Source organism: Chiloscyllium punctatum, chromosome 23 (genome assembly GCF_047496795.1).
Source record: "Chiloscyllium punctatum isolate Juve2018m chromosome 23, sChiPun1.3, whole genome shotgun sequence".
NCBI lineage: Eukaryota > Metazoa > Chordata > Chondrichthyes > Orectolobiformes > Hemiscylliidae > Chiloscyllium > Chiloscyllium punctatum.
In genome coordinates, this window is record NC_092761.1 from 39,760,710 (window position 1) to 39,783,834 (window position 23,125).

Consider the following 23,125-nt stretch of genomic DNA (forward strand, 5'->3'; position numbering starts at 1 on the left):
AAAATGGTTGAATTGGAGTATTCTGTAGACCATTGACAAAAGCATGGAATAATAGAACAAATTTTCCATAATCTGTTATAAAAGTGAAAGTGCTGACAAAACTCAGCAGGTCTGTGAATGCCTGTGGAGAGAGAAATAGAGTTGACATTTGGAGTCTAATATAACTGTCCTTCATAACAGAAGAACTGCACATTTGTCTTATACAGCCAAATTCTACATTGTATGTATCTGGTGATTTACGCCTCTGAACTGTAACTCAGATGTATTGACCAAGCAAAAGATGAATTAATTACAAAAGGAATGTGATATCCATTTCAGTACAAAATAGTTGAATCAGAGAGCAAAAGTCACGATGTCCTTCCACAAACAAAATGGTATAAACATTATTAAATTCTTGAATTCCTGAAGAAGGGCTCATGCCCGAAACATCGATTCTCCTGTTCCTTGGATACTGCCTGACCTGCTGCGCTTTTCCAGCAACACATTTTCAGCTCTAAACATTACTAAAGAAAATCATGCTATTTCCTAAAGCATGCAATTGTTCTGCTATTGTTCAACATTTCAGAATACTAGTAATTCCTGGTATCACTCATTCTGTGGAATTGGGCTACACATTTCATTCAATGACTGGAAACAACAGGATAGCTTGTGCTCAGTTCCTTACTTTATTGATTAATTCAACAAATGACAACAATGGATATTTCAATGCATTCATGAACTGCTCTCTAAACTTTGACTGAGTCACCCCATAAATAAAAGTATTGGTGCAGCAACTCAAACTCAGCAGCATAAATCCAGCCTGCTGAAATAAATATAATGAGCCCTCATAATGTTCAGGATTTGTTCCTGTAATATTATAGTATAAAAAATGTAGAACAGCCACTGACCACAGCAGTATGAAGCTGGCTGATATACTGAATAGTAAAATTGCTGATTTCCGTCTGCTCTCCACCTCTGGGTCTTTGTGATTTCCTCCCTTACACTGCCCCCTCAGTTGCTTACGGACTCGACTGGCTACCAAGATGTGTCTGACTGTCAGTGCATTGAGCAATAAAATTAAAGCAAATGGAAGCAATGGGGTTAAAACTGTGGCAAACCAATCAAAACCCACCCATCCTGGCTCAGTATAATAGCTTGCTTTTGAATCACAAAACCATGACACATTGTCTATTATTTCTTTGGGTTCAATTACAAAATACAAAGGAATATTTTTTAAACTGAGCAAAATCCAGGTTGATGCTAGAACCACAGCTGCAGTTCTGTTTGTACAATATTTAGTTTTCAGCTTCTGGCAACAAATGGCAACAAATCGGTCAAAGGAGAAAGTGATGGTGAACCAGACTGAACAATCTATTGATGTATGAACTAGAAGAGTGAGAAAACTACACACAGGAGTGATTTCCAGAAAAGATCGTGGAAAATAATAATGGGTCACCTGTGACAGTATGACATCAGTTATAATGACCAAAAGATCTGCAGCTGCCATAGCCACGAGATAATATGTAGTACACGTGGATAGTCCACATTTCCCTTGGGACAGGATCATAATCGCAACTAAGTTAACTGTAAGAAAGACAAGAGGAAAGAGGCACTAAATTACTTATAAAACAATCACCACATCTGAGTCCAGAGAATAGAGATTGGATACTTACCCTTAAAATTCATTGATTTGGGAGAGTAAAGAGAATCTTTTTAAAATGTAAATTTCCACACTGGCATGATACAACCTTCTTTCTTTTCCTTTTAACAGTGTCAAGATGCAATGTTATTGAAAAGGAGAATTGGCTGCATTATTTCAATGTGACTGGCACCGTGCAAGGTAACCTTTAGCTGTGATCTACCCACACTCACTGACTTTGAAAACTGGGTCACTGAAGAGATGCAGAAGCAATTTTTCTCACTATTTGAAATTTCAAGGATGGCCAGACAATGAAGTGCCAGACTAAAGTAAGGTTTTTTCATAGATATTCAGTACAATTTTGTTCGAGATCCAGCAAAAGAAAATGTAAGCATAAGTAGGTTTTAGACCAAAACTGGAAGGGGAGAGGCAGTTGCTGAAGGAATAAGGATCATGTGCTGAAGGAGCATCGAATGGTCAACAACTCAGTCACTGAATTTATGTCTAGACTTGGCAGATGCACAGGAAACCTCTTCAGGACTAGAGAAGTGAACATATTAAATTCATAGAAGTAGAATTACTTAGTTATTTCAACCAGAAGGACTTTGTGGCCTGGGCTCCTGGACAGGAAGGAGGTGAACATTTACCCAAAGGTAACAGAAGGAACACTCTACTATAAATAAGAGTTTGTTCTCCAACAGGGGAGTTCTGATTCCACTAATATTAAATTATGTGAATACAAATCGTAAAGAGACAATTAACATCATTGTGTTCATGTTACATACTTTCTTTCCTAATTGGTAAGACGCCACACATACAGGTCACGACTTTAACTGAGTTTGGGGATAACGCTAAAACATTCAACAAGCTGCCTGTTAACATTTTATTTTGCAAATTGCTGAATGAGGATAAATGGAGCTTCATCAAAGTTGGTATTGGGACAATATTTGCTCACCATTAGTACAAACAGATCATTCAAGCAGTTGGATGTATTAAAATAGTTTATTCAATGAACCAAGCATTTCATTATTAAGAGTTTACCATTATCATTTATGGCTCTGGGACTCACATCATTATTGTGAAAAGACAGCACATTTGTACTTCAGTTACACTTTCCTGAACTCAGAGGGACACTTCATTGAGTTATACCTGAAAGTGTGAAAGCCTATATGAAAGTTGGTTGAATCCTATTAAAGGACTGGTTTATCCAATCTTACTTCCAGAAGTGGAATGAGCAAGAAATAAAACAAAAGCTTCACTCAATATATTAGTGAGAGAAAAAGACACACTTATGGCTGAGAGATTGGAGCGTCTCCATGTGCATAAAAAAATAACATTATTATTTAATTAGATTAGATTCCCGACAGTATGAAAGAGGCCCTTTGGCCCAACAAGTCCACACCAACCCTCCAAAGACCAACCCATCCAGACCATACCTATAGCCTATATTAACCCCAGACTAATACACCTAATACTATGAGCAATTTAGAATGGCCAATTCACCTGACCTACATACTTGGGGGAGGAAGGGTAGGAATGAAGGGTATGTTGATGAGTTTGATCTTAGAGTATGATAGAGTAGCATTGATGGCTGAAGGATCTGTACTGTGCTATACTGTTCTATATTCTTAGAATCACTGTTACTTTAATATTTTTGCAAGTAAGCGCATTAAGGGATTCAATGTTAACTACTCGCTGGCAATTAAAACATTTAGGGCAATACCCAGAGGAAGCCCACACAGACACGGGAAGAATGTGCAAACTCCACACAAACAGTTGCCAGAGGCGAGAATCAAACCAGGATCCCTGGCACTGTGAGGCAGCAGTGCTAAACATGCTGCCCCTATACTGGGAAAAACATGTCATTGCATTGGTAATTTGACTACTGTAAGAGTACTGAGTGTGATGTTGGAAAAGCACTGCAGGTCAGGCAGCATCCAAGGAGCAGGGGAATCGATGTTTCGGGGTTTGTCCTGCTCCTCGCATGCTGCCTGACCTGCTGTGCTTTTCCAGCATCACATTTTAAACTCTGATTTCCAGCATCTGCAGTCGTCACTCTCTCCTACTACAGGAGTATTGCCCTGAATGTTTTAATTGTCAGCGAGTAGTTAACATTGAATCCCTTAATGTGCTTATTAGCAAAAATATTAAAGTAACAGTGATTCTAAGAATATCGAACAGTATAGTACAGTACAGATCCTTCAGCCATCAATGCTACTCTATCCTACTCTAAGATCAAACTCATCAACATACCCTTCATTACTATCATCCAAGTGCCTCTCCAAGAGTCGCTTAAATGTCCCTAATGTCTCTCGCTCTGCTACCACTGCCGGCAGTGCATTCCACTCTCTGTGTAAAGAATCTTCCTCTCAGATCTCCCCTAAACCTTCCTCCAATCACTTAATAATTACACCCCTTATGATACACATTTCCTCCCGGGGTAAAAGTCTCTGGTTATTCAGTCTATCTATGTCTCTCATTATCTTGTACACCTTTATCAAGTCTCCTCTCATCCTTCTCCGCTCAAATGAGAAAAGCCCCAGCACCCTCAGACTTTTTTCATTCGATATATGCTCCAGTTCAGGCAGCATCCTGGTAAATCTTCTACATAGAACATAGAACATAGAAAAATACAGCGCAGTACAGGCCCTTCGGCCCTCGATGTTGCGCCGATCCAAGCCCACCTAACCTACAGTAGCCCACTATCCTCCATATGCCTATCCAATGCCCGTTTAAATGCCCATAAAGAGGGAGAGTCCACCACTGCTACTGGCAGGGCATTCCATGAACACTTGACTCGCTGAGTAAAGAATCTACCCCTAACATCTGTCCTATACCAACCTCCCCTTAATTTAAAGCAATGCCCCCTTGTAATAGCTGGCTCCATATGTGGAAAAAGGTTCTCATAGTCAACCCTATCTAAACCCCTAATCATCTTGTACACCTCTATCAAGTCACCCCAAACCTTCTTTTCTCCAATGAGAACAGCCCCAAGTGCCTCAGCATTTCCTCATACGATCTTCCTACCATACCAGGCAACATCCTGGTAAACCTCCTCTGCACTCGTTCCAGTGCCTCCACATCCTTCCTATAGTATGGCGACCAAAACTGCACACAATACTCCAGATGCAGCCACACCAGAGTCTTATACAACTGCAACATGACCTCAGGACTCCGGAACTCAATTCCTCTACCAATAAAAGCCAGTACGCCATATGCCTTCTTCACCGCACTATTTACGTGGGTGGCAACTTTCAGAGATCTGTGTACATGGACACCAAGATCCCTCTGCTCATCCACACTACCAAGTATCCGACCATTAGCCCAGTACCCCATCTTTTTGTTACTCATACCAAAGTGAATCACCTCACACTTACCCACATTGAACTCCATTTGCCACCTTTCTGCCCAGCTCTGCAGCTTATCTATATCCCGCTGTAACCTGACACATCCTTCCTCACTGTCAACAACTCCACTGACTTTTGTATCATCCGCAAACTTGCTCACCCAACCTTCTAGCCCCTCCTCCAGGTCATTTATAAAACTGACAAACAGCAATGGTCCCAAAACAGATTCTTGCGGAACACCGCTGGTAACTGCACTCCAAGATGAACCTTTACCATCAACTCCTACCCTCTGTCTTCTTCCAGCCAGCCAATTCCTAATTCAAACCTCCAACTCACCCTCAATGCCATACCTTCATATTTTTTGCAGTAGCCTACCATGGGGAACCTTATCAAACGCCTTACTAAAATCCATATACACTATGCACTCTCTCTGGAGCTTACACATCCTTCCTATAATGAGGGGACTAGAACTGACACAAATTTCTAAGTATGATCTAACCAAGGCTTAATAGAGATGCAGCATGACTGCATGATTTTAAACTCAATCCCCCTGCTAATGAAAGCCTACACACCACACCCCTTCTTAACAACGTTATCAACTTGGCTCGCAAGTTTTAGGGATCCAATATCCCTCTGTTCCTCCACACTGCCAAGAATCCTGTAGTTAGCCCTGTACACTGCATTCAAATTTGACCTTCCGAAGTGAATCACCTCACACTTCTCCAGGTTGAACTCTATCTGTCAATTCTCAGCCCATTCTGCACCCTGTCAACGTCTCCCTGTAACCTACGACAGCCCTCCACACTATCCACAATTTCACCAACCTTCATGTCATTGGCAAAATTACTAATCCACACTTCCCCTTCCTCATCCAAGTCATTTCTAAAAATCACAAAGAGCGCAGGCCCCCAAACAGATACCTACGGAATACCCCGGTCACCGAGCTCCAAGCTGAATACTTTCCATCTGCTATTACACTCTGCCTTCTATAGGGCAGCCCATTCTATATCCAGCTGGCTAACTTGCCCAATATCCCATGCCTCCTTATTTTCTGAATGAGCCTACATTGGGGAACCTTATCAAGCGCCTTGCTAAAATCCATATACACCACATCCACTGCTCTCCCTTCATCAATGTCTTTTGTCACATCCTCAAAGAATTCTGTAGGGCTTGTGAGGCATGACCTGCCCTTCACAAAGCCAAGCTGACTATCCCTAATCAAGCTTTGCTTTTCCAAATAAACATAGATCTTGTCTCTCAGAATCCTCGCCAATAATTTATCCACCACAGATTGGTGATTAAGACTGACTGGTCTTTAATGCCAGGGTTATCCTTATTCCCTATCTTGAACAAGGGAATAACATTTGCCACCTTCCAATCATCTGGTACTACTCCTGTGGGCAGTGAGGATGCGAAGATTATCAGCAAAGATGCAGCAATCTCTTCCCTTGCTTCCGGTAGCAACTTTGGTTATATCCCGTCTGGCCCAGGGGACTTCAATATCCTTATTTTTAAAAGCATTTCCACTACATTCTCCATCTTACCACCAACATGTTTGAGCATATCAGCCTGTTTCACACTGTCCTCACAAATGACAAGGTCCCTTTCACTAGTGGATGCTGAAGCAAAGTATTCATTAAGGACCTCCCCACCTCCTCCAACTCCAGGCATAACTTTCCGTCATTATCCCAGATCTGGCCATCTACTGTAATTCTGGATATCCTCTTGTTCCTCACATAAGTATAGAATGCCTTGGGGTTTTCCCTAATGCTACCCGCCAAGGCTTTTCATATCCCCTTCTAGCACTTCTTCAGCTCTTTCTTCAGTTCCTTCCTGGCTACCTTGTAACTCTCTAGAGCCCTGTCTCATCCCTTGTCACCCAAGGTTCCTTCACCCTACCAACCTTTCCTTGCCGGAGTGGGACAAACCTATCCAGCACTCACAGTAAGAGTTTCCTAAACAACTTCCAGATTTCCGTCCTGCATTTCTCGAAGAACAACTGTTTCCAATTTATTCTCCACAGCCCCTGCTTAATATCACTATAATTCCCCCTCCCCTAATTAAATACTTTCCCAAACCATCTACTCCTATCCCTCTCCATGACTATAGTAAAGGTCAGGGAGTTGTGATCACTATCACTGAAATGTCCTCCCACCAAGAGAGCTGATGCCTGACTTGGTTCATGGCCAAGCATTCAATCCAATATGGCCTTCCCTCTTGTTGATTCCTTCCTGAACATACCTGACAAAATCTGCTCCATCCAAACTATTTGCACTCAAAAGGTTCTAACCAATATTCACGAAGTTAAAAATCACACAACACCAGGTTTTAGTCCAACAGGTTTATTTGGAAGGACTAGTTTTCGAGGTGCTGCCTCTTCATCAGGTGGTTGTCACTTTTTACCTTTGTCCACCCCAGCCCAACCCGACTCCTCCAAATCATGAATATTAGCGAAGTTGAAGTCACCCACAACAAATCTGTTACTTCTGCACCTTTCCAAAATCTGTCTCTCCATCTGCTTCTCCTGGTCTCTGTTGTGATTTGGGGGTCTGTGGAAAGCTCCCAACAAAGTGACTGCTCCCTTCCTGTTTTCTGACTTCCAGCCTCTTTGATGACCTCCCTTTCTGCTGCTGTGATACTATCTCTGATGAGCAATGCCACGCCCCTCTCTCTTTTACCTCCCTCCCTCTTCCTTTCGAAACATCTGAGCCCCGGACCATCCAACAACAATTCCTGTCCCTCTGATACCCAACTATTAAAATAAAATCTTAAATTGCCCATTGTTACCTTCATTGAACAAGAATGAAAATCTGTGGATGAGAAATCAATCATCTGCAACCTGGTACCATCGTAACTTCATGTCTATACTGAACCAAGCAGTATTGGAGAAATTGAATACATTTCACACCAGTGGGTAACCTGCACTCAGTACTGTTCGACAAAGGGAAATGTGGTTAATACACAAATACTATTGCAAGGTGTTCCCCTCCTGTTGGCCAACCACACTCAATATAATTTGACAGTAACAAAAATGCTCAGCTATTCCTTCATCATAAGGGCTGACTGAGCTAAGATCTGAGTCAATGATGCAAAATGTTTCAGCACAGACAGAAGGTTATTCAGTATACACAGGAAGTTAACAAAAAATAGAGTTTTATATTCACTAGAACATAATTAAGAAAAAAAACTCTGTTAGCAATTCAGGACACTTGAGTTCAAGAAAAACTATTTTGCTGAATGCATATACAAAGCTGGTCAGTGGAACACCATGTTCCAGTATAAATCTGAAAAGTAGGGATAATCTTCACCCACCAGATGTACGCACATACTCTCTCACACACACACACACGGGCAGACACACACGGACAGACGGACCCACACAAACAAAAGCATATTTAAAGACCATCAATTATTACCCACACTTACCAGGAACACCAATAACAGCAATAATGGTGTTGTATATTTTTTCAACCTGTTCAAGTGTATCAATCATTCTCTCCTGCCAATTCTCTGAAATCCGTTCTGAAGGTATATATGCCTGCAACTGGTAATTTATGTACAGTGGGTTAGACATGGGCCATTGAGTTTACATAGAGGCGTAAAAATTAGATTGTTTCTGTCTAACTGAGCGGATGACGACAGCCTAACTAAATCCCTTCTGTGATTCATAATAATGAAGCAATTGAATTGAAAATTTAAAAAAAACAACAGGCTGGAGAATTCTGTTTGCACTTGTCAGGTAATGATAATTGCAGCATATATTTTCCAGCAATGGCTCTGTCCTTTGTAATATGACCAGTGTCAATTCTAGATTTCATTGTTTCAGGGTTGCCTTCACTGTATTGTGTATATTAATTAAGTGATTATCAGATCACAGAGCCCCCTCTTTGTCATATGACACTGAGTACTTCATGTCTATGGAAACTTTTATTGATATGAAATCACGACATATTACAATACCTTGAGCAAACAGATTTGACTGATACAGCATCTCAGGCTAACAGAATTGCCAAAGAGGCAATGCAGAATTGGCAAAATAAAAACTAGCATTATGGAGCCATTATTGCGAGGGTTTCCCTGTCACTAAAGAAAGAGAAGGTTGCTGATTGTTTCTCTAAGAAATAGAAGGCAAAAGGGTGGCCTTATAGAATCAATATGAACACAATATGAAAGTGTGTGATGGGGCAAGGGAGGACAATATGGTTTCTGTTACAGGCAGGACTAACATGCACAGCCATAAATATTAAATAGTCATTCCAAAAAGGAATGGAAGATTACTCAGGGAGTGGCTATTGTGGCAATTCTCTTTCATAAGTGTCAATTGATACAGGAGCATTGTGCCATCATGAGGAAGCACATCAGGAACAAGCAGAAGAAAAGATTATTTACCCCCTTTGACCATGTTCCACAATGCAAGTTAGTTACAGCAATTCTGCAGCATTCCTTAGGTTGGCTGCCTTTGCCTCATATTCCTTACTGCTTGTGCTGATTAAAACAAAACTGACAAACATAGTTCACATGGATCAATTAATCAAGGATTCATTTCTGATTGGTGGCAGAATGTACTAAACATCTTTATGGGTTAAAATGTTTCCAAATTTCCTCCCTGTAATATCTGTTTGCAGATTTTAGATTATTCTCCTGAGTTTTAGATTCTGAGCAGATGGAAATTGTTGCTCACTCCTGAAGTGATTATAATGTGGCCGGCCAGATGGACTCCGTGGAATCTGAGTTCCCTGATTGGGGCTGTTAATCTGGTCCAATCAAGGAGTCCTGGCTGACAGATATAAACAGGAATGCGAGGGGTTCTGCTCACTCTAGGCTCTGAGCTAGCTGGGTCAGTGTCATGTACTATGCATGGGTCAGTAAAAGGTGACTTGGTGATGGGATACCAGCCTTCATGGAGATTCTTTTTCAGTTTTCATCTGTGCCTCCAATATCAGAGACGCCTCATTGATGACACTGCCCCGTCTTCTCTCACTGAGGCCTTTCATTATCTTATCCAGTGACCCTGTATAAAGGCCATAAGTCTGGCTTTGAGCATCTGCTGCATGTAACTGTCAACCCCTTTGAGCCATCTTGTGTTAACTAAAAAAAACCCTGGCAGCTATTTTAAGTCAATTTTAGTCATAGGTAGCTGCAAGAACCACCCCCCCCCCCCCCCCCAAAAGTCCCTTGGCCCAGACACCAGGTGAGCGTATGTAACTTATGGGACATACCTGCTACCTCTGCTATCATAACCAGTAGTGGGGGGGGGGGGGGGGGGGGGGTCCCGTGTTATCATTCTTTGATACTTCAAATGATCATACAGACCAGTGTTACCAACACAATCTAAATTACAAATCGTGTTACTATAGTTACAGGAGTTATGATCTTGATCCATGGGTGTACTTGGGTATTGAGTCCCAAATCTGATTCATTCAGCTTGTTTTTTTCAGATGCACTGTCAGCCTGATCTATATGAGGTATAATCTCCTTGGTATGTGCTGACCATTGATGAATAACTTCTTTGGCTCTTTCCATGACCTTTACCCAATCTGCCGTCACATGCAGGATCGGTGGTAATTCCTTTGCCATGTATTGTATTCATTCTAAAACTGCACCAGTTTGTTGGATGGTGAGATTAATCACTGCTTGTCTTACCAGCTTAGACAGGGTCTGTCCATTCATAGTGAGACTCTCGGTCAGGTTACTGAGAGCAGGGTTACATCTGTTCAAGTTGCATCACTTTGTCCCTTCTGATAATAGCTGGCTGCTGTAGGTTGGTAATGCACTGATCTGGATTAGTGGTGCTGGAAGAGCACAGCAGTTCAGGCAGCATCCAACGAGCAGCGAAATCAACGTGTGTGAGTGCGTGTTTGTCAGTGTATGTGTGTGTGTGTCAGTGTGTGAATGAGTGCGTGTGTATGTGTGTTTGTCACTATATGTGTGGGTGTCAGTGTGTGAGTGAATGTGTGTGTGTCAGTGCATGTGTGAGTGTGTGTTTGTCAGTGAATGTGTGTGTGTCAGTGTATGTATGTGTGTGTGTTTCAGTGTGTGTGTGTGAGCATGTCAGTGTGTGTGTGTGTGTCAGTGCGTGTGTGTGTGTTTGTGTGTGTCAGTGTGTGAGTGAGTGTGTGTGTGAGTGTGTGTATGTGTGTGTGTGTCAGTGTGTGAGTGTGTGTATGTGTGTGTGTGTCAGTGTATGTGTGTTTGAGGTTTATTTTATAGGGGTTTTTGGGTTTTAGCAGTAGAGTTATATGTTGACAGTTTGTAATTATTTATCTGGAGGTAGGATCTATGGAAGTGTCAAAAAATGTAATTATTCAGGACAGCAATGTGGTCTGTGCTTTCTGTCAACCTGAAAGACAAGTAGATTAGGGTTTATTCCTTGCCCTTATAAAGCCTTCATCTTTTGGGACTACTCCAGGAACAGGAAGGTGTGATTTCCAGCATGCCACCCAGGTAAGGCATAACACATTTTGAACATTTATTTCTTCTTTTGAGTGGGAGCAGCGGCCGAGGAAAAACGAACCCGGGAGACTACAGCTAAGGTAAGACAGTTTGTTTCAAAATTACTTACCTGTAGCGGGCAGCGGTTTTTTTTTCTCTCTTCACAAAAAGAGCGGGAGCAGCAGAGGAAGTGACGGTAAACAGAGGGGCAGCCGGGAAGGAGAACGGTGAGTATAAATACTCCCCCTTTAATTCACCAACGGTCATTTGAGTGGGAGCAGCGGCCGAGGAAAAACGAACCCGGGAGACTACAGCTAAGGTAAGACAGTTTGTTTCAAAATTACTTACCTGTAGCGGGCAGCGGAAGTGAGGTTGGAGCGCATAGCTGGGCGGGAAGGCAAGTGATTAGTATTTGAGTGGGTGTGTTCTAGACCCCAGGTCCTACCTTCGTAGGGCCTCCTCTAACCTAACTTTAAAGTCCACAGGTTATTGACTCAGTGTTCTTGTTTTTGGAGACAGTGTACAGTCATGGCAGCACAGGCGGTGGAATGTTCCTCCTGCAGGATGTTTGAGGTAGGGGTGACCACCGATACTCCTGCCGACTTCGTCTGCAGGAAATGCAGTCAGATCCTGATCCTCACCGAACGAGTTAGGGAACTGGAACTGGAGCTGGATGAGCTGAGGATTATTCGAGAGGCTGAGAGGGTGATCGATAGAAGCTACAGGGACATAGTTATGCCGGAGAACAGAGGTAGCTGGGTAACAGTTAGAGGTGGGAAGGGGAAGAAACAGGCAGTGCAGGGTTCCCCTGTAGTCGTTCCCCTAAAAAATAAGTATGCAGCTTTGGAAACTGTTGGGGGGGACAGCCTTGCAGGTGTAAGCTGCAGTGAAGGGGTCTGTGGCTCTGAGATTCAGAAGGGAAAGGGGGAGAAGAAGAGAGCGCTAGTTATAGGGGACTCTCTAGTTAGAGGGACGGACAGGCGGTTCTGTGGACATGGGCGAGACTCTCGGATGGTTTGTTGCCTCCCGGGTGCTAGGGTCCGAGACGTCTCGGACCGTGTCTTCAGAATCCTTAAGGGGGAGGGTGTGCAGCCAGAAGTCGTGGTACACATTGGCACCAACGACATAGGTAGGAAGAGGGGCGGGGAGGTCATTCAAGAGCTCAAGGAGTTAGGCTGGAAGCTAAAAGCTAGGACAGACAGAGTCGTCATCTCTGGGTTGTTGCCGGTGCCACGTGACAGAGAGGCAAAGAATAGGGAGAGAGTGCAGTTGAACACGTGGCTGCAAGGATGGTGTAGGAGGGAGGGCTTCAGATATTTGGACAATTGGACTGCATTCTGGGGAAGGTGGGACCTGTATAAACAGGACGGGTTGCACCTGAACCAGAAGGGCACCAATATCCTGGGGGGTAGGTTTGCTAGCACTCTTCGGGGGGGTTTAAACTAATTTGGCAGGGGGATGGGATCCGGACTTGTAGTCCAGCAAGTAAGCTAGCTGTGTGTCAGGATGTCCAAGACTGTAGGGAGGCTGTGGAGAAGGTAGCACTGACAGGGACTACTTACAGACACAGAGATGGGCTCAAGTGCGTATACTTCAATGCAAGGAGTATCAGAAATAAGGTGGGTGAACTTAAGGCATGGATCGGTACCTGGGACTACGATGTTGTAGCCATCACGGAAACATGGATAGATGAGGGACAGGAATGGCTGTTGGAGGTTCCTGGGTACAGATGTTTCAGTAAGATTAGGGAGGGTGGTAAAAAAGGAGGGGGGGTGGCATTGCTAATTAGAAATGGTATAACGGCTGCAGAAAGGAAGTTTGAGGGGGATCTGCCTCTGGAAGTAGTATGGGCTGAAGTCAGAAATAGGAAAGGTGCAGTCACCTTGTTGGGTGTTTATTATAGGCCCCCCAATAGCAGCAGAGATGTGGAGAAACAGATTGGGAAACCGATTTTGGAAAGGTGCAGAAGCTCACTATCCACATGGTTAAAAGGTGTAGCTGAAGCTCACTATCCATATTGTTAAAGGGTGTAACTAAAGCTCACTATCCACATGGTTAAATCCCACATAATGTTTTTATTTCATGATAGCAATACAATCAGAGAGTTTTGGCACCATCATACCACAAAGTGGACCAGAACATATGGCCTTGCAAAAATCATTTGGTACGATAGAAGTATGACTGTAACAGTAGCATAAATAACTCCGAATCACAACAGTAAAGCATAAGATAGCAGCTCACTAAGAACTCCAAACACTGCAAGGATTGGATAGTAAACATTTTTGATCTGAATCATTACTGAATCCATGTATCCCATTTCTGTGTTCAGAAGTAACTTTCACACATCTGGAAACAAGAGCGCTGAGAAATACTCTAGGCTGAGACCTCCTAATGAGACCCCATTTATACAGAGTGTAGGTCTCCACTGGAACGGTTCTCCTCTTGCTAACAATTACAATCATTGAAAACAAAACAAATTGCATCATTAATATTGAAGTTTGTCAAAATGACTAAAAGACACCTCAACATCCAAGATATTGTCCTAAAGAGCAAGCAGGTTGATGAGCTTCCCTTTCTTGGCTGTTTTTCACCTTCATGAAGAAATTTTCACTGATCTTCTGAATGTCGACAGAAAACAAACTGAATCCAAGACCAGAACAGGACAAGTTTTATTCTGTTCATGAAAATTTGCAGTTGGAATCCACAACAATATAGGGTATAACTGAAGCTCACTATCCACATGGTTAAAGGGTATAACTAAAGCTAACTGTCCACATGGTTAAAGGGTATAACTGAAGCTCACTATCCACATGGTTAAAGGGTATAACTAAAGCTCACTGTCCACATGGTTAAAGGGTATAACTGAAGCTCACTATCCACATGGTTAAAGGGTATAACTAAAGCTAACTGTCCACATGGTTAAAGGGTATAACTGAAGCTCACTATCCACATGGTTAAAGGGTATAACTGAAGCTCACTATCCACATGGTTAAAGGGTGTAACTAAAGCTCACTATCCACATGGTTAAAGGGTGTAACTAAAGCTCACTATCCACATGGTTAAAGGGTGTAACTAAAGCTCACTATCCACATGGTTAAAGCGTGTAACTAAAGCTCACTATCCACATGGTTAAAGCGTGTAACTAAAGCTCACTATCCACATTGTTAAGGGGTATAGCTAAAGCTCACTATTCACATTGTTATAGGGTGTAGCTAATTGTAGGAGAGAGGAGAGAGGGAAAGTGAGAACCTGCACAGTTACTGCCTTTGCTGTTTTTGATTTTATGTGTCACTGGACATCGGAGTGCACCTGGGGAATTTAAGAAACAGTGAATTTCACAACTAATCTTGGAAGAACCGGTTTGGGCAAAGTTCACTAACACAGAATCAGATAAGTTAATTGTTGTTTTAGGTGTGTCCAAGAGAAAGGCTCTATTTGTAAGTACAGTGGGTTCTTTCTTGATTATGTTTTTGGAGATAAGTATCTTGATTAAACTTAAAATATAAGTCGTAGCTATTATTTTAACCTGGTGCAGTGTTTGTAGAGGAATTAGACGGTGTTATTGTCTGGGTCTGTAGATTGTGAAGGAGCAAAAATGGCCTTTGCAGTGATATCTACTTCTTGTCAGATGTGGGAATTTAAAGAGAGTTTAAGGGTTACTGCAGATTATATCTGCCATAAATGCTGTTGGATGCGAATCTTATCAGAACGAACGGGTCAGTTGGAGAGACAGATAGAAGCGATGAGGAATTTGCAACAGCAACAGTATGTGATGGATGGCAGTTATAGGAAGGAGGGAAAGTCTCAGATACAATCACATAGATGGGTTAACTCCAGGAAGGGTAAGAGAGGTGGCACCTAGTGCAAGAGTCTTTTGTGGATATACCCATTTCAAACGGGTATGCTGTTTTGGAAAATGTAGGGAGTGATGGATTCTCAGGAGAATGTCGCACAAACAGCCAAGTTTCTGGTATTGAGACTGGCTCGAATGCAATGAAGACACGTCAGCTTCCAAGAGATCAATTGTGTTCGGGGATTCTGTAGTCAGAGGTACAGACAGACGTTTTTGTGGCCAGCAGAGAAAAAGCAGAATGGTGTGTTGTTTCCCTGGTGCCAGGATCAAGGATGTCTCCGAGAGGGTGCAGAATGCTCTCACGGGGGAGAGGGGCCAGCAAGAGGTCATTGTCCACATTAGAACCAATGATATAGGAAGGCAAATGGTTGAGATTCTGAAGGGAGATTACAGAGGGTTAGGCAGAAATTTAAAAAGGAGGTCCTCGAGGGTATTAATATCTGGATTACTCCCAGTGGTACGAGCCAGTGAGGGCAGGAATAGGAGGATAGAGCAGATGAATGCATGGCTGAGGAGCTGGTGTATGGGAGAAGGATTCACATTTTTGGATCATTGGAATCTCTTTTGGGATAGAAGTGACCTGTACAAGAAGGATGGATTGCACCTAAATTGGAAGGGGACTAACATCCTGTCAGGGAAATTTGCTAGAACTGCTTGGGAGGATTTAAACTAGTAAGGTGGGACCCAGGGAGATAGCGAGGAAAGAGATCGATCTGAGACGGGTACAGCTGAGAACAGAAGTGAGTCAAACAGTCAGGGCAGGCAGGGACAAGGTAGGACTAATAAATTAAACTGCATTTATTTCAATACAAGGGGCCTAACAGGGAAGGCAGATGAACTCAGGATATGGTTAGGAACATGGGACTAGGATATCATAGCAATTACGGAAACATGGCTCAGGGATGGGCAGGACTGGCAGCTTAATGTTCCAGGATACAAATGCTACAGGAAGGATAGAAAGGGAGGCAAGAGAGGAGAGGGAGTGGCATTTTTGATAAGGGATAGCATTACAGCTGTGCAGATGGAGGATATTCCCGGAAATACATCCAGGGAAGTTATTTGGGTGGAACTGAGGAATAAGAAAGGGATGATCACCTTATTGGGATTGTATTATAGACCCCCTAATAGTCAGAGGGAAATTGAGAAGCAAATTTGTAAGGAGATCTCAGCTATCTGTAAGAATAATAGGGTAGTTATGGTCGGGGATTTTAACTTTCCAAACATCAACTAGGGCTGCCATAGTGTTAAAGGTTTAGATGGAGAGGAATTTGTTAAGTGTGTACAAGACAATTTTCTGATTCAGTATGTGGATGTACCTACTAGAGAAGGTGCAAAACTTGACCTACTCTTGGAAAATAAGGCAGGGCAGGTGACTGAGGTGTCAGTGAGGAGGCATTTTGGGGCCAGCGACAATAATTCTATTCCTTTTAAAATAATGATGGAAAAGGATAGACCAGATCTAAAAGTTGAAGTTCTAAATTGGAGAAAGGCTAATTTTGATGGTATTATGCAAGATCTTTTGAAAGCTGATTGAAGGCAGATGTTCGCAGGTAAAGGGACGGCTGGAAAATGGGAAGCCTTCAGAAATGAGATGACAAGAATCCAGAGAAAGTATATTCCTGTCAGGGTGAAATGGAAGGCTGGTAGGTATAGGGAATGCTGGATGACGAAAGAAGGGCTTATGCCCAAAACGTCGATTCTCCTGCTCCTCGGATGCTGCCTGCCTGATGTGTTTTTCCAGCACCACATTTTTCAACTCTGGAACTCCAGTATCTGCAGTCCTCACTTTCTCCTAAAGAAATTGAGCGTTTGGTTAAGAAAAAGAAGAAAGCATACGTCAGGTAAAGACAGGATAGATCGAGTGAATCCTTAGAAGAGTATAAAAGAGGTAGGAGTATACTTAAGAGGGAAATCAGGAGGGCAAAATGGGGACATGAGATAGCTTTGGCAAATAGAATTAAGGAGAATCCAAAGGGTTTTTACAAATGTATTAAGGACAAAAGGGTAACTAGGGAGAGAATAGGGCTCCTCAAACATCAGCAAGGCGGCCTTTGTATGGAGCCACTGAAAATAGGGGAGATACTAAATGAATATTTTACAAAGGAGGAAGTGCTGGATGTCTTCAAAGGGTTAAAGGTGGATAAATCCTCAGGACCTGATCAGGTGTATCCAAGACCTCTGTGGGAAGCTAGAGAAGTGATTGCTGGGCCTCTTGCTGAGATATTTGTATCATCGATAGTCACAGGTGAGGTGCCGGAAGACTGGAGGTTGGCAAACGTGGTGCCACTGTTTAAGAAGGGCGGTAAAGACAAGCCAGGGAACTATAGACCGGTGAGCCTGACCTCGGTAGTGGGCAAGTTGTTGGAGGGAATCCTGAGGGACAGGATGTACATGTATTTGGAAAGGCAAGGACTGATTAGGGATAGTCAACATGGCTTTGTGTGTGGGAAATCATGTCTCTCAAACTTGATTGAGTTTTTTGAAGAAGTAACAAAGAGGATTGATGAGGGCAGAGCAGTAGATGTGATCTATATGGACTTCAGTAAGGCATTTGACAAGGTTCCCCATGGGAGACTGATTAGCAAGGTTAGATTTCCTGGAATACAGGGGGAACTAGCCATTTGGATACAGAACTGGCTCAAAGGTGGTGATGGAGGGTTGTTTTTCGACTGGAGGCTGTGACCAGTGGAGTGCCACAAGTATCGGTGCTGGGTCCTCTACCTTTTGTCATTTACATAAATGATTTTGATGCAAGCATAAGAGGTACAGTTAGTAAGTTTGCGGATGACACCAAAATTGGGGGTGTAGTGGACAGCAAAGAGGGTTACCTCAGATTACAACAGGATCTTCACCAGATGGGCCAATGGGCTGAGATAAATGCGATGTGCTGCATTTTGGGAAAGCAAATTTTAGCAGGACTTAATGATAAGGTCCTAGGGAATGTTGCTGAACAAAGAGATCTTGGAGTGCAGGTTCATAGCTCCTTGAAAGTGGAGTTGCAGTTAGATAGGATAGTGAAGAAGGTGTTTGGTATGCTTTGTTTTATTGGTCAGAGTATTGAGTACAGAAGTTGGGAAGTCAATGTGCGGCTGTACGGGACATCGGTTAGGCCACTGTTGGAACATTGCATGCAATTCTGGTCTCCTTCCTATTGGAAAGATGTTGTGAAACTTGAAAGGGTTCAGAAAAGATTTACAAGGATGTTGCCAGGGTTGGAGGATTTGAGCTACAGGGAGAGGCTGAACAGGCTGGGGCTGTTTTCCCTGGAGCATCGGAGGCTGAGGGGTGACCTTATAGAGGTTTACAAAATTATGAGGAGCATAGATAGGATAAATAGACAAAGTCTTTTCCCTGGGGTCGGGGAGTCCAGAATGAGAGGGCATAGGTGTAGGGTGAGAGGGGAAAGATATAAAAGAGACCCACGGGGCAACTTTTTCACACAGAGAGTGGTACGTGTATGGAATGAGCTGCCAGAGGAAGTGGTGGAGGCTGGTACAGTTGCAACATTTAATAGGCATTTGGATGGGTATATGAATAGGGAGGATTTGGACGGATATGGGCTGGGTGCTGACAGGTGAGACTAGATTAGGTTGGGATATCTGGTCAGCATGGACCGAAGGGTCTGTTTCTATGCTGTACATCTCTATGACTCTATGACCTGGGCCATCTTCCATTCTATATGGAGGTCAAAGATGGACCAGGTCCAAAGGGACTCGATGTATAAAGATCTGGGCAACGGGGGAAAAAATACACCCAATGCCACCCTCACCCTGATGGCCACCCTTGTGTGTGGCTGCATCAAGCTGTGCATGGAATCCTGGTACGCAAACACCAAGTGTCACTATGTACTGAGGTTCTACCTGTCCCCGGTGTTGTGAAGGATGTGCCTGGCCTCGTTGCCACGGAACGCTCCGAGTAGTTGGATCGTTCCGTATCACCTGTCCTTTGTGGAGAAGTTTATGAAGAATGCAGTGGTGTTTGTCGAGGTTCTTTCCGAGCAGCTTAGTGACACAGGGCTCTGTGGTCTACGGTCTGTTCCCCAGGAAGCACACCGATACGAGCTGTGCCTGTAGGATCATCAACTCAGTGAAAGACGCTCTTTGGTGTGTCCGAAACCTGTTGATCTTCCAGCTGAAGGTGTTGACCCCAGCTGAGTGTTGTGGACTGGCACATTCCAAGGTCCAGGACTACGTGTTGAGGGACACAGCTGCCACCAAAGTGCGATGAGGAAAGGCCATCGTGCAACATCCGTCTGCCTAAAGAGGAACAGGGGGCCCACCCAGTATGTGGGTTCCGCTAAAGCCTCAGCTAGGAATATGGATAGTAAACGTACGGACCTGTATATACAAATGATTAATTCCCAACTCTGTATGTAAAGAAATGCAAGGTGCATCTATGAATGGCACCACCAATTGTACAGATCATCCAAATATTTTTTACGAATAAAGTGTATTTTTGAAATAAATAAAACTTTTGGGCAAAAGCCCTTCATCAGGAATACAGGCTGGGAGCCTCCCTGGCCTCATTCCTGATGAAGGGCTTTTCCCCGAAACGTCAATTTTCCTGATCCTCAGATGCTGCCTGACCTGCTGGGCTTTTCCAGCGCCACACTGATCTCCAGCATCTGCAGTCCTCACTTTCGCCTATATGCCGATTAATAGCTATGCTCACACAGTGACAACAGAAACTGAATAATGACTGTCACGTTCACACAGCAAAAACTGCCAGGTACAGTTTGAAAACTACACTCAGACAATCACCTAGCATAAACTGACAGAAAAACTTATAATCACACACATTAATACAGCAAAATCTGACAGGTACAACTTGATAAACGCCTTCACATGTTCAAAAACCAGAAACTGATGTGCAGACCAATAATGAGACTCTCAGATTCACTCAGTTGAAACTGTCAGGGACAGATGAGTACATACGCTCTCACATTCATATTGCAGAGACTGATATGGATAGGTTGATGACTAAACTCACTCTCCGATAGCAGAAACTTCCAGGATAGATGGATAACTCTCAAGCATAGTCACCAAGCATAAACTGACCGGTAGAGACTGACAACACCTTCTCACAGCTGAAACTGGCAGATAGAAGAAGCTGAGAGGTACAGATTAATAACTACACTCTCGGATACGCACAGCAGAAACTGACAGGCAAAGGCCAGTAAATAAGCTCACACGTGCACATAGCATTAAATATCAGAGAAAGACGGATAACTGTACTCTTACATTCAAGGAGCAGGGTTGACAGGGACAGTAGATAACTTCACTCACATTCAAGCAGCTACAAATTGATTATTTGTCTCTCCCATTCATAGAGCAGAATCTGACAGGTACAGATCGATAACTACATCCTAATTTCATATAGAAGGGACTTATTGGTAGAGGAATTGAGTTCCGGAGTCCTGAGGTCATGCCGCAGTTGTATAAGACTCTGGTGCGGCCGCATCTGGAGTATTGTGTGCAGTTTTGGTCGCCATACTATAGGAAGGATGTGGAGGCACTGGAACGGGTGCAGAGGAAGTTTACCAGGATGTTGCCTGGTATGGTAGGAAGATCGTATGAGGAAAGGCTGAGGCACTTGGGGTTGTTTTCATTGGAGAAAAGAAGGTTTAGGGGTGACTTGATAGAGGTGTACAAGATGATTAGGGGGTTAGATAGGGTTGACAGTGAGAACCTTTTTCCACGTATGGAGTCAGCAATTACAAGGGGGCATAGCTTTAAATTAAGGGGGGGGGGGGGGGGGTAGATATAGGACTGATGTTAGGGGTAGGTTCTTCACTCAGCGAGTCGTAAGTTCATGGAATGCCCTGCCAGTAACAGTAGTGGACTCTCCCTCTTTATGGGTATTTAAGTGGGCATTGGATAGGTATATGGAGGATAGTGGGTTAGTGTAGGTTAGGTGGGCTTTGATCGGCGCAACATCGAGGGCCGAAGGGCCTGTACTGCGCTGTATTCTTCTATGTTCTATGTTCTATGAGATGGATAGGGCAAACCAACCCTCAATAATCCTGAAACTCTAAGCAGCATAATACAGATCATGCTAATCCAGAAATCGCAGGCTGTGATAAAACAAAATAACACACTTCGACACAAGAGGTTGTCATAAGCCGGATAGAATCAATGTTAAATTGTATGGATTTATCAGAAAGTGATATTTTTGTTAATTAAAGTCAGTGCAGAAGACCAGTTACTGGCATGTACAGCTAGAAACACAAACTCCCACATCATCATAACAAAGAGCAAAAGGTACAAACCAATAACACAGTGTTATTCAGTGTCAGAGACACAGAATAAAACTCCCTCAATCAGATTGACAGGAATAAAAACAAGTTCCACTTCACATTTCATTGCAGAACCTGACAGATTCACTGGGAGTCAAACAAGAGACTACACTAACCAATCAGGAACGGGTCTTTCCCCATCCCTCATTTGCATTGCTGACGCTGTCAGGTTAGAAATAGCCAGCTCCAGGCCTGGGTTCTCTCAGTCTGTGTCTGACATTATCTGGTAACATGGTTGAGGCAGGACAAGTTCCCAAGAAGGCCGCTAAGAAAGTGTTGAAGAAGGTGTCAGCGAAGGGCGGCAAGAGGAAGCGAAGGTCCAGGAGAGAAAGTTACTCCATCTACATCTACAAAGTGTTGAAGTAGGTTCACCCCGACACCGGTATCTCCTCCAAGGCCATGAGCGTCATGAACTCGTTCATCAGCGATCTTTTCGAGCAGATCGCGAGGGAACCTTCCCGTCTGGCCCAGTACAACAAGCGCTGCACCATCAGCTCCCGGGAGATCCAGACCTCCGTGTGGCGGCTGCTGCTGCCCGGGGAGCTGGCCAAGCACGCCGTGTCAGAGGGTACAAAGGCAGTGACCAAGTACACCAGCTCCAAGTGAAACACCGCATTGGACTGAAACACACACCCATCCAGAACCCAACGGCTCTTTTCAGAGCCACCCACCACTTCCCTGAAACAGCTGAACCGTTTTAGTTTGCAAATGATACTGGGAATGTATAACTCATGTCTCCATGAGATTTGTGTTTTTATAAATGTGCTATACATTAATGAGTGCCCGCTGACCCAGTGCATTCCTTAGTCTCTAACGCATTCGTATGAAATCCTGTTTTCCGGCCTGTAGAGAGACAGCATAGAACACACAGCGGGGAGTTATTCTTCAGCGACTTCCCCAGTCCACGTTACCCTGGGACACTCGGTCAGTTCAGGAGCGATCAGCCCCTGTGGGGAATGAACCATGATTATCCCCCAGGGCAAACAAAGAAAAAAATCCCCTCTCCTTGGGTCCTACGGATAGATTTTACATTTGAGTTCTGTTTTTTTTTTATTTCCAAATGAGAGACTTTCAAACTGAACCGAGATAAAGCCAGAACAGCTGCCGAACTGGAACCGCAAAGGGGAGCTTTTGCTGAATTCAGATCGAGTGCAAGAAAACAGAATTAGTTGTGGAGTGCAGATTTGGCGCTCTTGTATTTCCGCTTGTTTTAAAGGTTCTGAAAACCGCACTCAATGTCAGAAATGGAGAGATTCAAGTAGATAAGGGAAAGAGATAAAGGCAGATTCTATATTTGTAACCTAAAGTAAATTATCTCTTAAGTATTGATCCATTGTACTTTGTAAAATTCCCTTTTTTGTACATATTGACAGGTCTTTAAATTGGAGAGAAAGTGGTTGATGATTTGATGTTGATGTTTTCCGCCCTCCCTCTCCGTGCCCCCTCCGGATTGGGCAATGAAGCAACTATCTGATTGGCTACTGAAACAACTTTAGGAAATGCTGAACAATGTGACCAATCAGCAACGGCCGCCCCACCATTCCTCCCGAAGGTATAAACAGGGCGCAATGTGGGCGGAT

At 43.5% G+C, this 23,125-nt stretch overlaps 1 protein-coding gene across 1 annotated transcript; it reads right to left on the reverse strand.

The window, feature by feature from the left end:
• Positions 1-652: 652 nt before the first annotated feature.
• LOC140493934 (probable G-protein coupled receptor 139) lies at positions 653-8,458 on the reverse strand. The gene is made up of 2 exons (XM_072592892.1): positions 8,392-8,458; positions 653-1,563 (listed from the first exon to the last, which is right to left on the reverse strand). The coding sequence occupies exons 1-2, from the start codon at positions 8,456-8,458 to the stop codon at positions 653-655; spliced, it is 978 nt and encodes a 325-aa protein (XP_072448993.1).
• Between the last annotated feature and the right edge of the window lie 14,667 nt (positions 8,459-23,125).

Excerpts from the sequence above, each read along its gene's own strand:
- LOC140493934 (XM_072592892.1), bottom strand. The coding sequence starts at position 8,458 with ATGATTGATACACTTGAACAGGTTGAAAAAATATACAACACCATTATT. Across the intron at positions 1,564-8,391 it reads TGCTGTTATTGGTGTTCCTG|TTAACTTAGTTGCGATTATG; the intron begins GTAAGTGTGGGT and ends TCTTTCTTACAG.